The sequence below is a fragment of the Tachysurus vachellii genome, chromosome 17 (genome assembly GCF_030014155.1).
Source record: "Tachysurus vachellii isolate PV-2020 chromosome 17, HZAU_Pvac_v1, whole genome shotgun sequence".
Classification (NCBI taxonomy): Eukaryota; Metazoa; Chordata; class Actinopteri; order Siluriformes; family Bagridae; genus Tachysurus; species Tachysurus vachellii.
In genome coordinates, this window is record NC_083476.1 from 8,747,542 (window position 1) to 8,766,715 (window position 19,174).

General features: G+C 36.8%; 1 protein-coding gene across 20 annotated transcripts in view; it reads left to right on the plus strand.

The window, feature by feature from the left end:
- Positions 1-19,174, plus strand: part of LOC132860507 (formin-binding protein 1) — a 77,451-nt gene that overhangs the window by 17,584 nt on the left and 40,693 nt on the right. For 19 of the 20 annotated variants that reach the window (XM_060891756.1, XM_060891751.1, XM_060891754.1 and 16 more), the window contains exons 2-4: positions 16,414-16,529; positions 18,535-18,591; positions 18,724-18,871. In XM_060891756.1, coding sequence (XP_060747739.1) covers positions 16,414-16,529; positions 18,535-18,591; positions 18,724-18,871 — 321 coding nt within the window. Of the gene's footprint in view, positions 1-11,686; positions 11,843-16,413; positions 16,530-18,534; positions 18,592-18,723; positions 18,872-19,174 lie in introns of those variants that run through there. The other variant, XM_060891753.1, reaches the window with a different exon arrangement.

Sequence of the window (19,174 nt, forward strand, 5' to 3'; positions counted from 1 at the left end):
TAGTGTATTCTGAAGCTACAGTATATCTATTTTTTTATTTTTAAAAATGCTGAGTAAAACCCTGTTTGACTGTAGTGTTCTGTAACTGTGCGCTATAATGTTATAGCACCACTATCTGGTGTTACGCTGAAGAGGAGATGGGGTCCTTTTTGAAGCTAGTTGCTCTCAAGGTTTCTTCTTGCTCAATATACTATGATAATATGAGTTCTGATAATTGTACAAAGAATAGTTTTTAAGAAAGTCATATAATATGAAATTATTTACAGAATAAATCTTATAATCTTATAATGTTGGTACTAATGAAATATAATTCAACAAGCCTGAAAATGGACTATGTGTGATCATGTGGTTGTTCACTAAACCAACAGGAAGTGAGAGATAGAAACAGGAAGACGTTGTGATGGCAGAAGCTTGTGCTGATTTGAATATCTCTCACATGCTGAGATCATTCTGGAAATTACACACAGATTTGTGTGTATGTGTGTTTGTGGGTTTTGGAAGGGTGTGCCGTCTCCCCTTTAAGATCACACTCTTGGGTTTACTTTTGATTTGCCAGAAGGTTACCAGATATGTTCAGAAGTTTTGTATAAGATGGTAGGTTTGGCCAGATGTACAGTAGGCAAATTCAGTGGACTTTCAGACTAATGATTTTGTTTTCACACCACAAATGGATTACTGTTACATTTTAAGATATTGTTTTCTTAATGATGGTCCTTGCTCAAGGGCACCTCATTTGTGGCCAGCCCGAGACTCAAACCCACAACCTTAGGGTTAAGATTCAGACTCTCTAACCATTAGGCAACGACTTCCCCCAACATTGGCTATAAAATCTGTACACGCCCTTGTTCAAATTTTAGATTTTTCTACTCATTTAAATGTTAATTTTATAGCGCTTGGACAATGGACATTATCTCAAATTATATTAAAGCAGCTTTAATATAAAAATATTAAAAATAACAGAAATATAAAACTATAGAATTTACAAAATTTCAAAGTCAGCAAGCCAGAGGCACAAGTGGCAAGAAAAAAAACTCCCTGACATAATATGAGGAAGAAATCTTGAGAGGAACCAAAGTCTAAAGTCTTCTCATTTGAGATGCACCTGAAAGTGGGATTACAAATGTATAATTGATTATGTTTATATAATTTGTTTAGTTGATATGTTTATTCCATATAAATGTTTATATGATGTAAAACAAATGAAACATCATAAATGAATGATTAATGAAAGATTAATCATTTCATATCTTTTTGCACTTTTATTATTATTGAGTAACCAACAAAATTCAGAGGAAAAACAATAGAAAGGGTTCAGAGGTAAAAGAAAAAAATAACTTCTAACTATAACCTGGCTCCAAAAGTGCACACACACCTTAACTAATACTTTAAAACACCTTTTGTAATACAGCACTCAGATTTTTTGCTTAAGAGTCTCCAAGCTTTTGATTTGGTAATTGTATTCCACTCTTCCCTAAGCCAACTGTAGCCCATACATATGTTGAATATAAAATATTGTTATCACACGCAGGTAGCAACCAGAATATTGTGGATAGATTTTCCTTCAGCTACTCTAATGCTGTTGTAGGGCTCAGGGTAGCCCTCCTGATTAATTTTCTTGCTCTCTTGGTTTTGGATGCATGTCCCGTTTACTTCTTGATAATGGCCTTCACGGTGTTCTCTGGTACTGATCTCATTTTATGGAAATTGTTTGTATACTCCTCTACATGTGGACTATGCCTCCAGGAGTCAGATGAAACTCCAGAATCCACAGAAACATCTGATCTGTATTTGGGCTCAATCAGAATAATTTCTTTGCGGACACACTTTAAATGTGATTGCTTAATTTTCAGCACAGTCATATGCCCATTGTAATAGATTGTGTACACTTACACAATAAGGCTACTGTAACAGTGTCTTGTTTTCGGACAGGATTTATTTTGGATGCATTGTTACATCACAGATAGGTGTGTGTAGACTTTTAATCCACTGCATGTACAGATAGATTATAAAGTGTGACAGCGTGCCCACAGCATGTGAATCAGAGCATGTGAAATGCTCCTACACACCATGATAGTATGGACTCCTAAATAAGGAATCCAACTGTGTTGCTGCTTGAAGTGTGTGTGTGTGTGTGTGTGTGTGTGTGTGTGTGTGTGTTTGTGTGTATAGGCAGTTTAGTACTGGAGGGAGATTTAAAAACATGTGTTAAAAAAAATTCCTTATTCTGTTTACAACCACAGTCCTGCACCGTCAGTTCCACTCAGTTCCAGTCTCCTCCCTTCTCTCTAGCTTTCTTCCTCCCACACAGTGAGGTTGAAGTGAAGACTGGAGGTCAGTCTTTATTTAGCATCTCACTCTCACTCTAGGCTTTATGTGGCCTTTGACCTCATTATATTTGTCTCTGGCCTAGAACATTTTCCATAAAGCTGTGTACGTGTGGGTCTGTGTTTGTGCATGTGTGTCTGTATGTGTGTGCATATGTGTGTGTGTTTGTGTCTACACGCGCGCGCGCGTGTATGTGTGTGTGTGTGCATATGTGTGTGTTTGTGTCTGCATGTGTGTGTGTCTACATGCATGTGTCTGTGTGTGTGTCTAGCTCCTTATGATTTTAACACAGATGTAACGACATTTAAAATGTGTAGCGTCATATTCATTTATTCAAGCCATTAGAACTTTTTATGACTTTGCCGTCTATGAGTCTGAGAGTTTATATCTCGAGAATGAGTGCTTGATGTAGGTTATTAGTTATAGGATTTATTTGGGATTATAATTGAAACCAGCAGTTGAATTGATTAGATTCTGCAAAGTGATCCACACAAGGTAAAGGTCAAACGTATGAAAAAGTTTTTATTTAAAAGCATTCTTCCTGTTTGAAGTATATCTAAGGTTATTTGCAGCATATAAATGAATAACATGTAGAACTGTGTAAAATGTTATGGACTCAGTTAGATTTTGGTTAAAATTAGCTAGTTAATCTTAAAACTATGATAACAACTAGAATTAAAACTAGAATTTACAATTGTCACTTTTAATAAGTCAGTGTGAGTATTATTGGCTATGAAGCTAATGAAAAATGATTAACCGAAAATAAAAATGGTCATCCTGAAATAATTCTCTGACATATTTATCACTGGGTCTTTTTAAAGGTAAAAATAAACATATAGAAAGAACATACTGTGTGTGTGTGTGTGTGTGTGTGTGTGTGTGTGTGTGTTTTAGATTCAGTTTGATACATTACATACATGCTGTATATATTTTCTTGTATTTGTCTGGCCTAGACATTCAACATTCAACACTTCAAACATGCACAAAGACACACACAAATGCATGCACGCACACATACACATACACACAGGCACACACACGCACACACACTGCATACTATTAACAGTTGGGACTGTACTTTATACATTGTTGTTATTAGAGCTGTGCTATGTGATTAATGCTATAATACTTTATACTTTCTGTAATAAATCTGTACAGGGAGAGATAGTTATTATGGCAGATTCGAATCTCTACATATATGGCTTCAATATAATATATATATTATTTAGAGAAGTGAAAATACACTAGTCCTGCAGTGGTAGCCCAATCCAGGCTATGTCTCAGGATTATGCCCAGTGTTCCTGGAATAGGATTCAGACTGGGATAAAAAATGGTTATGAAAATGAACGAATGAGTGAATGGGTTTATGAAAATTCTCTCCCAAAAACACAAGTGATACAGAAGAGACACAAAACAGACAGGCCTTGAAAAGCAGTTTTGTATTATGTTATAACTCTGTACACATTATCGGTAGTATTATATTGTATGTATGCTACAAAAATAAACAGGTATGCTACAATTAAACAAGATCTTAATATTTATTTACATATACATACATACATATATATATATATATATATATATATATATATATATATATATATATATATTATTTATGCTTTGCTCAGATTTAGGCATATTTAGTGCTGTTATGGTGAGATGTTAGAAAACAGCACAAAATATTTATAATTTTACAAAAAACAGCACAAAATATTAACCAGAGTGTATAAGCTGCCTGGTGTAGTGTCATGATCAGTATCAGCCATTTAACATAGACAACAACTAGTATGTGTGCCTAGCTGTATATAGCTGTGTAACATAGTTATTACCTGCTAGTTAGGTTGGTGAGCTTGCTCATTCATACATTTTTATGTATATTAAAAATAGTGACTTGAAATGAATATCTGCACATTTTCAGCTCATTATATGAGTATATACAGTATATATATATTTATATATATATACTGTATATACTCATATAATAAGTATATAATAAGACCCATATATATATATATGGGTCAGAATGGGCTAACTGACTGTTCTATTGCTACTCCAACACATATATTTACAGCATTTGACAGAAGCCCTTATCCAGACCGACTTACGTTTTTGTCTCATTTTAACAACTGAGCAATTGAGGGTTAAGGGTCTTGCTCAGGGGCCCAGCGGTGGCAGGCTGGACCTGAGATTCGAACTTACAACATTCCCAACACCTTAACCACTAGGCTACCATATGTTGCAGGATGTGACGTACTGTGTGTATCATTTCTATTATAGGTAGCATTTATTAGTTCAGCTATTTGTGCTACTGTACTCCTGTGGGATTGAACCAGATTGAGCTAGCCTTGTATCCCTATGAACATCAATGAGCCCATGACCTGCCGGTTCACTTGTTGTCTTTCCTTTGACCACCTTCCTTTGAATTTACTGTTCACTTGCTATGTAATAGATCCCACCTTTTGAAAGGTGACACTGTAATGAGGTAATGCAAGTTATTCACTTCACCTGTAAGTGGTTGTAATGTTATGACTGACGAATACATTTATATTCCTGAACCAAAAACATGGAAGGTGTTGGAGACTAAATTCAACATAGTGCGTGAGTGTATCTTGTGCATGGTGTCCAGTGATGCACTGCTGTGTATTCCTGCCTTATTCCCAGCATTCCAAAGGATGTGCCCCAGCTCCACCATGACTCTGACCAGGATCAAATGCCTGCTGAATATGAATAAATGAAGGAATTAATAACACATGAATGCAGTTTTCAGCTTTTTACACTCTCTTAACATAGCATGTGAACAGTTTCTATGCCATACTCAAGTACACTCACTTAGACACTTGCTAAACTGTCTTGCATTCCTAAGAGCATGCACATCTATAAATATGTGTTTTGCCAGCCAACTGTGAGGTGTGTGTGTGTATTGGTGTGATTGTAACTCAGTGGAGAACAGCTGTTCTCACTGTATGATGGCTGATGAAATGTCCTCATATTTATACTGAGTTTAAGCTATTGTGCCAAGCACATGGCATCAGGATTTTTGGATTAAAAGTTTGAAGCTTTTACAGATCTTGAACTTGCAAACCAGTTGAACACTTTTGTTTATTCTGTATTTAAAAGACAGTTTTTTTCTGCCCCCTGTGATATCGTGCTTCTTCACACATAACTGGTTGCTTATTTTCACTGAAAGAATAAATCAATAAATCATTAAATAATGAAAACCTGACTGGATGATTTCACTATCACCCCCATATTATATCATGTCAGTGCTTAGACAGATATGTTAAGGTTTCTGGGATTCTGTGGCTGTTTTATCCCTAGAAAGATTTTGAAACTCAGCAGGGAAATTTGAGTGATGCAATGTGCAATCTTTACGTACAAATATAATAATTCCAGGAAATAACAATAACTTAAAAATTACCGACACATACATTCCAGAAATGCTTAGAGTTAAGAGCTCTCCTTGACTTTATGAACATACAGTATAATGAGAGCTGTCAAGAACTACAAAAGCACATTATGATAGTGTGTGTTTGTGTGTTAAAGTGTGCATGCTTCTCCCAAGGACTGAAAATGCCTTGTCTTGGGTGGGAGAGAAAATGAATGAAAGAGCTGTATGTATGCAAAAGTGTGGTTGTGTGTGTATGTGTGTATGTGTGTGTGTGTGTGTGTGTGTGTGTGTCCGTCCTGACTAAGAGGTTACAGTTACATTGTTCTGGTACATTCCATAAAACAAAGAGGCTGTGTTACTGAAACACATACACACACACCACACACACACACACACACACACACACACACACACACACAAACAAGCATATTACACTAATATTCGTCCCTTTTATAAAAACAAAAACAAAAATTGGCTTTAAGCACAATCCACAAATACACAGAGCAGCAACAGGCCCAATTTTAATAAGTACTAAGTTCAACTGTAATCAACTGTAAACCTCATTAACACTTTTCTTTCTTTAGGGGTGTGTGTATGGAGGGTTTTATCCATTGTATTATAATAATCCATTAATGCTTTATGAATCACACATTTCAGTAAGCTCATGTCTGTATCCACTATGTGGTCATTATTTGCTGTCTAGTACTGATATAGCTTTCTAAAAGGATTCACTGATATACTCCATTACAACACTTAAAAAGTAATTTATTCACAATACATTTAGAAGTCAACAGCTGTGTCATATCATCCTGTAATCTTACTGACTATGGTTATTCATTTTTGAACAGTAGGTATGAGTGTGAAAGGAATGGAAATGTGTTCTGTTTTTGCCTCTCTATTAGTAACCCATTTCACACTGATCTAGCGTAATACAAATCAGACAAGAGAATTGTATTTTATATTAAAAGTATGAAAAGTTAAAACTATACCAGACTGAACAAAAAGATGAACATTACATTACAGGACATTACTGAATATTACAGGAAATATAATTTATATATATAATAATAATAAGTAGAAGTATACTATCAAATTCTAAATTCTATTACATAGTAAGTTCAATTTTGTATTGAAATCAATTGAATTATTCACTTAGAACATGTCTTAGCAAGATTACAGATTACACCTATTAACATTATCCCCTTCCTGGGATGTGAAATATGATTACATTAATACTGCATTTGTGTAACAATTTGTGTAATTTGCATTAGTTGTAAATTGTAATTACATCATTTCCCAACTCAGAATGTTCATCGTGTTGCGCAACAACAACAGGCAATAGCATGTAAATGAATTTCAACTTGAGTGGTGTTTTTGTTACATTTTATACGTTTATAAGTTACAACCTTGCAGTATAAGGTTTTGTCTAGTGAATATAGAAAAATGTGTCTATATTATTCATCACTCTTGGTAAAGTTCAAATTAGCAGATCAAGTTATCAAATGTCTCAGGTGCAGATAGTAAATGGACAGCAAACATCTCTTTTGAATCCTCTGATTCATCGGCCATGGAATTACAGTGAAGCACATGAAGCACGACCATATATAGGCCTCAGTCGCAGATTCAGTTAATCCCAAGTTTATGCTCCATTTAGACACACCGCTTCACTGGGACTCAGTAGGTGACACATCGGTGGGATTTGGATAAAAAAAATCTGAAACTGTTACAGATTTGCACTAGTGTAATACAAATATGCCTTTATATTTTATCATTGAAATTGGAAAGTGTGGTGAATAGTTGGTATAATGTTATATTTGATATAAGTCTAGATTCTGTATGCCATGTCTACAATCTTTGACATTAATCTAGTGAGTTAGTTGGTTTGTAAGGCCAAACCAACAGATAAAATAGATCATAAACAAACATAAATTTCAGTAACATTTGTGCTTCCCCGTTCTTGATCCACCACTGGAGTATGGGATAATATAAAATGTGTTTCAGGAAGTGTGTGTTAAAACTTACATCTTAAATTAAAGAAAGTTGAAGATAAACAAATGATAGAATGCAGTAAACTGGAACTTGAAAAATGTGACTTTGACTACTATGACTTTATACTTAGACAATGTTATTATACAGAAAGCTGTAATTTGAAGCACACAGCATGTGTTGCATATGTATTGCACTAAAAATTACAGACATCTATACTATTCAAATACAGTCACCTATATTATATATTTTTTATATTTTCTATATATATATATTTTTTTTTTTTACCTGTATAGAAGCAAGTTCTGGATGGTTGAATTAATATTTCATTTATATTCCATGCCAGAGACAGTCAAAAAAGTGTTTCACTGCATGCTATACTGTGTATGGTAAAATTTAAATTTGAAGACGCTTGATGTAATATTTTGGAATATTCTCTGGTAGACTTGAGTAATTTCACCATATTTGAGAATATACTAAACCAGACTTGAGAATCTTCTCCACCAGTTCAGATTAATCTCTCAGAATGTACATGTTGAGAAAGAATTCATGCTTGCATCCCAAATGGAATAATGTGCAGCAGTACTTGTAAACCTAAATAGTAACTATTTATATACTGTTTGTAGCCCAGATGTTTGTGGATACAATTAAATGCCTTTTGTTTCTGTTTGTGTTAAGGGTTGCTCTGCACATTGATGAGGCTAACTAATGAACAATATGGAGCAAAACTAAAAGATCTGCTTGTAATGTGAATTTTATTTAGGTACCTATAAGGGTATACTTACAGTCACTGTCCTAGTAAAATAAGGATGGATATAGTCTCAGCCTCTGACATCACATCCACAAACCGTTTACTGAATGTTTGATGCATATGACACACAAATTGGAAACACTTCAGGAGTTTTGACATCCTCATCAGATTGGTTGGATTCTACAAGATTTCTGGGAGACAATTTGTTGTGTTTTTTAATGGGCTGCTTGGAAACAAAGCTCAGCCAATAAAAGCTGCTATGGGGTTCATACCTTCTGCTGTTAGTCTGTATCTCTGGCTAATTGAGACTAAGATGCACACAACCTAAGCCTTCACATATGTAAAACAACTAAAGGACATGCGAGCCATTGTCCCAGTTATATTGACTATAGAGCTGTCACGGATTAAAGGGAAGAAAAATTGCTGTTAGCCTGCTGAACACTGGCTATCACAAGTTCTCCCAGAGAGCAGAAATAGTGTAGCTAAAAGCATCAAAGGGGCTTACAAAACGATTATATGACTAGAAGAAACATCCTGTCAAACACAAACAGAAATGCTTAATAGAGACGAAGAATTTGGTTGTTTTGTGACAGTAAAAATGGACCAGTGGAAACCTGTGTGTTTGTCTCAGCAAGAGAGGGAGAGCGAGGGGGAGAGAGAGAGAGAGAGAGAGAGAGAGAGAGAGATTATGTGGCTCCAGATGTTTCCTGCATTCCCAATTTTATTTTATGTGGATTGCACCAGACAGTCTTGACTGATGTACGGAAGCAACTGTGTGTGTGTGTGTGTGTGTGTGTGTGTGTGTGTGTGTGTGTGTGTGTGTGTGTGTGTGTGTGTAGGGAAAATATTACAATTATTGTTTCCTCTCTGTCTCATCTATTGCTATAAATACTGCATATGTGCCTTCTTTTCTTCATTAGCAAAATAGTTATGAACTACACACACATCTGACTGGTGCTTTTATACAAAGGGACCTACAGCTGAGCAGTCAGGGGTTAAGGGTCTTGCACAAGGTATAATATACCAAATATAGCAGCTTGGAAGTGCTGTTATAATGTAGGAACTCACAACCTGCAAGAGCTCGGAGACGTAACTATCCAGCCGCAACGTGATAAATGTAAAATATTAATTAGGGCCTGAGCACCGAATGGTGCGATGCCCTATTGTTTTTCCTCGGGAGTATTATTATTATTATTTTTTTTTTTATTATTATTTTTTATTTATTTATTTATTTTTTCCACACATTGGCCAGTTGGGGTCCCTTAACATGCTCGAAAACTCTTGAAAATTGGCACACACGTCAGAGTCGTGCGACGCCAGGCTGGAATACGGGCATGGCAGGGGGGCTCTGTAGCGCCCCCTGTAATGCAAAAACAAACATTGGTGCACAGATCGGGCAATTATGCACGCACATGAACGAGAGTTGGTACGCATATAGATCTCATCGACCCGAACATCTTTCGCGCTCTAAACTATGAGCTCCGCCCAACAGGAAGTCGGTCATTTTGGATTGTTTTATAAGTGCATGCGGTGAACTTTTAAATACTCCTCCTAGGGGATTCATGCAATTGAGACCAGACTTGGCCACCATGACGCAGAGATATTGCAGATGCGAAATTGCGAACGGATTTTTGATATCTCAAACACTGTTCTCATGGCAACGCGTCAAACTTTACTTTCTTTTTCAGGCATATTTAAGGCTTTTGGCGTGCTTAGATTAACTTGAAATTAGACACATACATCACATTTGTCGACTGTTAAGTGTGGACAAAAAGGTCAGACAAAGGTGTGTCTCTTAAGTGGCTCACTAGCGCCCCCATTTGTCTAAAATGTGGGGTTTCATTTACCTACAGTACCCAAATGGGTCAGTAACAACATAAAATAGTCCACTGATATTTACCCACTTGATGCACTTGCCCACCGTGCATTGTTTTCTGGAAGGCACCGTATAGCGATAAAAAAACATGCGAAGGCCCGTCATCGCTGCTTGCAGCTATATTATGTTAATTAATATTATAAGGGGAGGAACGGTGGCTTAGTGGTTAGCACGTTCGCCTCACACCTCCAGGGTTGGGGGTTCAATTCCCACCTCCACCTTGTGTGTGTGGAGTTTGCATGTTCTCCCCATGCCTCGGGGGTTTCCTCCGGGTACTCCGGTTTCCTTCCCCGGTCCAAAGACATCCATGGTAGGTTGATTGGCATCTCTGGAAAATTGTCCGTAGTGTGTGATTGCGTGAGTGAATGAGAGTGTGTGTGTGCCCGGCGATGGGTTGGCACTCCATCCAGGGTGTATCCTGCCTTGATGCCCGATGACGCCTGAGATAGGCACAGGCTCCCCGTGACCCGAGGTAGTTTGGATAAGCGGTAGAAAATGAGTGAGAGAGTGAGTGAAAGAATATTATAAGAGCTGATCAAATTAAATTGACTCTTTTTTTAAACAAAATCAAACAAAAAACAAACAACATGTGCTGCATTGGCTTGTTGGTGTATATGGAAATGTGGAGTACAGACAGATTCAAATGATTAGGTTATTACCTGCCTAAAAATATTAAGTCAAGTCTGGTTGATTCCCGCCTCCCAATTGGAGTTTGCTTGTTTTTCTTATGCTTTGGGGATTTCCTCCTGATCTCTCCAGGTTCCCTGTGACCCAGTATGATACACGGTGTAGAGGAGAAATTCAGTATTGCAGTTTATATCAAAGGCAAATAATGATATTCTCTTTATAGTGCTTTATCTTTAGTAACTTTTCAAACTTCTTTTGTACAGTGCTGTATATAAGACCATAAGACCAGCATTAATGATGAGAATTACAGGATACAGGATTGTATTCAAACTATGTTGATGGACAAGAACAGTATTAACTATCTAACTATACCTGCATAAAACACTAAGCATAAGAGTGTATACATGTGTGTGAGAGATAGTGAGAGTACAGTTTATGTTAGTTGTATTACATTTCTGTCTCAGGTTTTGGTCAGGAAACTTATGGAGTCTGTAAAAAGACCTTGCAAAACCAATGCACATGCAGTTTTTAGAGCATCAGCCCACATGCACATCCTGTCTTTGCACATGCGCACATACACACTCTCTCTCTCTCTCTCTCTCTCTCTCTCTCTCTCCTCTCTCTCTCTCTGTCTCTCTGTCTCTCTCACTCGCGCACACACACCCACACACACACACACCTCTTTCCTTCCTGTTCTACTCTGCACTGACAATAAGAGAACCTTGCACTTTCACTGTGTGCGTTCTGAAGCACATCTTTGTGAGATGATAGCGATAGAAATATAACCTGTAAGTAAGGTGTTGTGAGTGTGTGTGAGAAGGAAGTTGGACTGATTTTAACCTTGGAGATGGTGGAGGAGAAGATGGGTGGATGCTGGAGCAACACCAAGGTGATTCTGATTTTTGTAAATGTTTAATGTTGATTCAGACTTAACCCAATAATCCGGAAGTGTAATTAAAACTGCACGTCTAAGGAATAACATATTCATCATGTGGAAATCTTGGTCATGTCTCACAATAGTGTTTGTCTTGGTTAGACAAACAACACTATCTCAATAACCATACCAGTGAAGGGCTTTGTTTTGATGAAGTATATGATGTTTATACTGATCTGGGACAAAATGAATCTTCAGTGTGGAATCAACCTTAACAGGGGATCTTTATGTTATCAAATGTTTTGCTGACATTTTAGGATTAATGAAATAATAAAAATTTATTTAATAATCAAGTGTCTTCCTGTAATAATTATGGTTATTACAAATGAGAGCCTAGAGTTTGGATTCACTAGTCTGTGGATAGTAATAGTAGTCTAAAGCACATTATACTATACATCATGCGATCAGAAAATAATTGGGGAGGTTCAACACACATGAATCACCTGATACAAGCTTTTACCTCACATTATCAGGATTAATTTAGATGCATTCTGCACTAGCAAATCTGTGCATTTTTTATGGCTATAAATAAATATTAAATATGCAATTTAAGCTCCATGTCTAAGTCAAAACGCAAAGTGGGTTATCCACGTTTGATGAAGGGCTGTGCATTAAAGTAGAAACAAAGCTGTATATTTTGCTCGACAAACTAAACAAATTGTAAATTAATAGTATTGTATGGACAGAATTGGACTTTTATTGAATTGTTTTGAGTATCATCAGTATTTTTTTTATAATTCCTGGAAGTCTCTAATTTAATGCAAAACAAAAAGGGTCATTATTTTCATTGTCAGTTTAAATTCTAATTGATCCCACAATTGACCCAAGTAGTAGAGCTGGCTGGGTCCGATGGCATCTTCCGTGTCATTCACAATTATGCTAGCTGATCATGGGCCACTATGAAGTAATCAGTGACAAATAGGGTAGAAAGCGATTTCCTCAGTGTTAAGCACCTGTGTGATGCAGCATGAAAAGCATCAAATGCTTGGAGGAGTGTTAACCTTCACCCTCTTTAACTGTGAGCTGTTTTAGGGGAGAGGTTGCTGCTGGGTGGGCATTGTGATTCGGAGAAAATATGTGGGAAAATTATGCATAGCTGGCAGCGTGTTGGGAAACTTTTATATTCAGATGCATAAAGCTCCTGGTCACACAACATCACTTGACTATATACAGTTGTAAAAAGGACAGTTTATAATTACAGTCTCCAGTGTCACCAAGATGAGGATGGGTTCTCTTTTGAGGCTAGTTTGCAAGAATTCAACAAGAATGCAACTGCAAGAACAGTTTAAATAAACTTTTATATATTATAGTTTTTTTTGGATGTAGTCTTTTCTTTATTGAGAAGACAATTTTATATCCACTTTGTCAGTGTTTAAACAAACACTGACAAAGCTTTTATTTATAAAAGTGTGATATTTACTTTTAATTAGTTTTTTTTGACGTGGGCGTTTTTTTGCCCATGACGTGGGCTTGTAGGGCTAAAAATATATTAGTAAAACTCTTTCATTGGCCAGCATCATTTAAATTTACATTTACAGCATTTAGCAGACACCCTTATCCAGAGTGACTTACAACTGAGCAACTGAGAGTTAAGGGCCTTGCTCAGGGGCCCAGCAGTGGCAGCTTGGTGGACCTGGGGTTTGAACCCATGACCTTCCAATCAGTAGCCCAACATCTTAACTACTGAGCTACCACATCCACATCATGAAAGAAGCTTGGAGAACATGGAGCACAAAATACAAATGAAACTGTAATTATTAAAATAAGTCATTTACAAAAAATAAATGGGTAAAACCTCCAGCATTTTGTTCCATTTTACATTTTTTCCTCTCTCTTCTATTTGACAATTATCCAGAACACATAGCTTTTCTGCAGTGCCATAATAGTTTGCACCTTGCAGGTCAGTTTAGAAGCATTTGGGTTGATTTCACTTCAGACACCTCAGTCTTGCACCAGTTGTTTTTTTTTCCACTCTCAGGTATGAGTCCTGTGTTCTCCTAATGAACCACATCAAGGAGGAAAATGTACCAGGGTTCGAGTCAAAATGACTAAAACATTCTTGACTACCTTTTATTTAGTTATTTATTTATTTATTTAAAAAACATGCACAGAAATAATAACACACAGATATCATTCCCACCTTGTCAGTCAGAACCACTGATTCTTCTTTCTAAGCATAGGTTGGATGATATTCCCTGATATTATATTGTGAGATAGTTGATAGGCGTCAAAAAGTAAATGGTAATCCGATTTTCTGATCTGATCTTAGACTAAGATTTAAGGATTTAACTTCAGTTACAGTGAGGAAAATAAGTATTTGAACACCCTGCTATTTTGCAAGTTCTCCCACTTAGAAATCATGGAGGGTTCTGATATTGTCATTGTAGGTGCATGTCCACTGTGAGAGACATAATCTAAAAAAATAAATCACAATGTATGATTTTTTAACTATTTATTTGTATGATACAGCTGCAAATAAGTATTTGAACACCTGAGAAAATCAATGTTAATATTTGGTACAGTAGGCTTTGTTTGCAATTACAGAGGTCAAACGTTTCCTGTAGTTTTTCACCAGGTTTGCACACACTGCAGGAGGGATTTTGGCCCACTCCTCCACACAGATCTTCTCTAGATCAGTCGGATTTCTGGCCTGTCGCTGAGAAACATGGAGTTTGAGCTCCCTCCAAAGATTCTCTATTGGGTTCAGGTCTGGAGACTGGCTAGGCCACGGAAGAACCTTGATATGCTTCTTACAGAGCCACTCCTTGGTTATCCTTGCTGTGTGCTTCGGGTCATTGTCATGTTGGAAGACCCAGCCTCGACCCATCTTCAATGCTCTAACTGAGGGAAGGAGGTTGTTCCCCAAAATCTCGCAATACATGGCCCCGGTCATCCTCTCCTTAATACAGTGCAGTCGCCCTGTCCCATGTGCAGAAAAACACCCCCAAAGCATGATGCTACCACCCCCATGCTTCACATTAGGGATGGTGTTCTTGGGATGGTACTCATCATTCTTCTTCCTCCAAACACGTTTAGTGGAATTACGACCAAAAGGTTCTACTTTGGTCTCATCTGACCACATGACTTTCTCCCATGACTCATCTGGATCATCCAAATGGTCATTGGCAAACTTAAGATGGGCCTGGACATGTGCTGGTTTAAGCAGGGGAACCTTCCGTGCCATGCATGATTTCAAACCATGACGTCTTAGTGTATTACCAACAGTAACCTTGGAAACGGTGGTCCCAGCTGTTTTCAGGTCATTGACCAGCTCCTCCCGTGTAGTTCTGGGCTGATTTCTCACCTTTCTTAGGATCATTGAGACCCCACGAGGTGAGATCTTGCATGGAGCCCCAGTCCGAGGGAGATTGACAGTCATGTTTAGCTTCTTCCATTTTCTAATGATTGCTCCAACAGTGGACCTTTTTTCACCAAGCTGCTTGGCAATTTCCCCGTAGCCCTTTCCAGCCTTGTGGAGGTATACAATTTTGTCTCTAGTGTCTTTGGACAGCTCTTTGGTCTTGGCCATGTTAGTAGTCGGATTCTTACTGATTGTATGGGGTGGACAGGTGTCTTTATGCAGCTAACGACCTCAAACAGGTGCATCTAATTTAGGATAATAAATGGAGTGGAGGTGGACATTTTAAAGGCAGACTAACAGGTCTTTGAGGGTCAGAATTCTAGCTGATAGACAGGTGTTCAAATACTTATTTGCAGCTGTATCATACAAATAAATAGTTAAAAAATTATATATTGTGATTTCTGGATTTTTTTTCTAGATTATGTCTCTCACAGTGGACATGCACCTATGATGACAATTTCAGACCCCTCCATGATTTCAAAGTGGGAGAACTTGCAAAATAGCAGTGTGTTCAAATACTTATTTTCCTCACTGTATGTTGTCTGAGAATGTATGTAGAGCATCAAGCTTTCAGTCAGATGGAGCTCAGAGATGTGCATGAGGTCTTTTGTTCTTTATTTGTTATTTAGCCATACTCATATGACTCATGATAAAATAATGTGCTTTAAATTTCTGAGCATTATTTTGTTATTAAAAAGGACAATATGACTACGATCATATTTATGTTGTAGTTTAGTGGAGACTCTGCAAATTGTCTCTAAGGCCTGGCTCTATAAATATCACTGACATTTCCAAGCACACCTATGAATAAATGGTGGTTTCCTGTAACAACAAAAGCAACTAGTTGTGCGTGCCAGACTTCTGTAGCTAGAGAGTCTTATACTCTCTGTAACCTGCCATTAGGGGTTGGTTCTTTACACAATATTTCAGGTATTTTTTGTTATATAGTTAAAAGAAATTGTTCACAGCAGAAGCCATTTACTTACATACAATATTTAATGGCAGATGCTTCATGAAGTCCAGATGGAGTGTTTGTCGCTTAGACAAAAATAACAACAAACTCTTTATGACTAGGGAAAGTTTGACATAAAGAACATGAGCTATAATGTGCTTGCTTATTTAATTCTATTTTAACCCTTTTTTCTCTCTGTCTTTTTCTCTCTAGGATCAGTTTGATAACTTGGAGAAGCACACTCAGTGGGGTATAGATTTTGTGGAGCGCTACACCAAATTTGTGAAAGAGCGAGCTGAGATCGAACTGAATTATGCGAAGCAGATCAGGTGGGTTTATAATCATGTGCGTGTGTGTGAGAGAGAGCGATTGTGTGTATTTATATTAATACAGGCATAGTTTGCTTTTTTGGCCAAAAAGCATGTTACATTTGAGACAAGATATTATACAGTGATCCCTTTTGTGGTCACATACATCTGAGTCTTGCCCATTACAATCTCATTGTCCATCTCTACATTACTGAGCAGTGTGTGCATACAATTCTCTGTTCTAGTTTTTATCTGTCCTGCAGGGATGTTAATGTCTGAACCCCCTGTGAACAGTGAGCTTTTCATAGCAGGATATTGTCACTGAATGGGAAAAAAAAACATTTTTTGTGAAGTGCACAGCAGCCAGCCTTTAAAGATTTTGGTTTGAAGCGGCTCAGTCCATTGTTGCTATTCGTAAATCTTCAGATTTTGATAGTCGTGTCTTTGTGTTTATAATGGCTCATCCGAGCACAGTCAAATGGGCTCTTTCTGTGTGGCCTCCTTCTCTTTCAGATCTTGGCTATGTTAAGTGACAAAAAACTAGCAGTATCTACATGCACTGTTAAGATGTTAATGCAACAGTCTGAGGGGAATACAAGTGTTGCCATGGTAACACGGTAGGATCATGTCAGCAGACTTAAATTAAGATTGTCTGTTCATGATCACTCAATGTGTTATTCACTTGCTTTGAATCCCCTGGAAACCCCTTGAGAGCTGTCAGTTGGAAACTACCTTAATCCCCTACAGAGAGAGACACTGCATGGCTCATCTGAAACCCCCCACCCGAACACACACACACACATACACACACCACAGCAAATCCCAATGCAAATCTACACAAAGGGATAAACCCGTATGAGTCATGGCCTGAGGGATGATCAGATTATAGATCTTACCTCTGTGTGTCTGTGTATGAAAGACAAACACACCCATAGGTATGTTTAATTTGCATACCTTTAAATCAGATTTTTTTCAAATAGATTTATCGCAGCATTCTTATTTAACACTATTCAATATTTTTAAAGGTGTTAATATTTTACTGCTAAATTAATATAATAGTTTAATTTAATGTAATCATTGAATTCTACTTATTGTCTTATTTAGAAACAAACATGATAATAAGAATGATTGGAAATAATAACATTTTAGCTTTTTCTTTGGTAAATCTGTGGATTATTTATTTTAAATCCAATATTAAGACTGACACTGCACATGACAAGTGCACATGTTATAGTTAATATAACATGTCATAGTAATGATGGTGGGTGGGGTGGGGTGAGGTGTGTTCACAGAATTCACTATTTGCACAACCTATCATGCTGTACATTTGCTTTACAAACCTACATCCGTTAGCACCAAACATTGATGCCACTGGCGATGTTGAAAGTGAGCTTCAGTTTGTTTTGTACATATTATTCATAATGTTTAGTGTTAGTTTTGTGTGTCATCTGTAGTGCAGCTACTGACTATTAAATATTTATGTAGTCGGGAAAGTCACAATTCATGGGCTTGTCAGGGAAAAAGTAAAAAATCGATGGTTTTATTTCGTTTATGAATATCCATTGTAACACAATCCAATGAAAGAGAATTCGATTAAATTCATTTATTGGCTTTCTAAATGTATTGAAATACCTTAATTTCATGAATAATTGAATGTCTAACTCCTTATTTAAATATATACTTTTTTAAAAAAGAGTTGTAAAACAAATAAAAAAATTTGTTTAAATCAAAAATAGAAATTGTGTGTTCTAATCATGTGATGCTCAGGGGTTTACTGTAATTAACATGTCTTTACTGCTAAAAAAGGTTATAGCTAAGACCATGTTAAGGTCTATATATATATATAAATATACACTCATGGCCAAACACAAAATCATACAAATAATACATACAAACAATCAACAAATGAACCTGATGATCACCTCCTGATGGTTTAAATTTTGGTTCTGCAAAACAGAAATCTATCTGTGAAGCTCAGTTGAATTCTTGGCTAATGAAATGTGTAATATATATATTTTTTTTCTAGAAATTTGTCTAAGAAGTACCAACCCAAGAAAAATGCCAGGGAAGAAGAAGAGAGCAAGTAAGTCTAATCTGTATAGGAAATATTCTGATAAACAGGAAATTAATTAATTAATGTGGTAACTGATAAATGCTTGTTTGGGAGCATAGCCAGTGAGTTTACTTACTGGTGTGATGTCACTTCCTGTGTTAGATACACATGGTGTCGTGCATTTCTGGCATCTCTGAATGAGCTGAATGACTACGCCGGCCAGCATGAGCTGGTTGCAGAGAATATGACATCACAGATCATCACTGAGCTCTCACGATACACACAGGACCTCAAAGCAGAGAGAAAATCGGTAAGTGATGTCACACAAACCTACAGACCTTTTTCATGCAACCTTCTTCTGCTGAATGTAGAAGAATAATCAAATTGTTAGATTTCAAGATAGATTATAATATAAACAGAACGATAGATAGATAGATAGATAGATAGATAGATAGATAGATAGATAGATAGATAGATAGATAGATTGATTGATTGATTGATTGATTGATTGATTGATTGATTGATTGATTGAATTATTCACAAATCCATCTATTTTGACCCTATGTGATATAATTATCACCTTTAACTGTTGGTTATCCATCCATTTATCCAT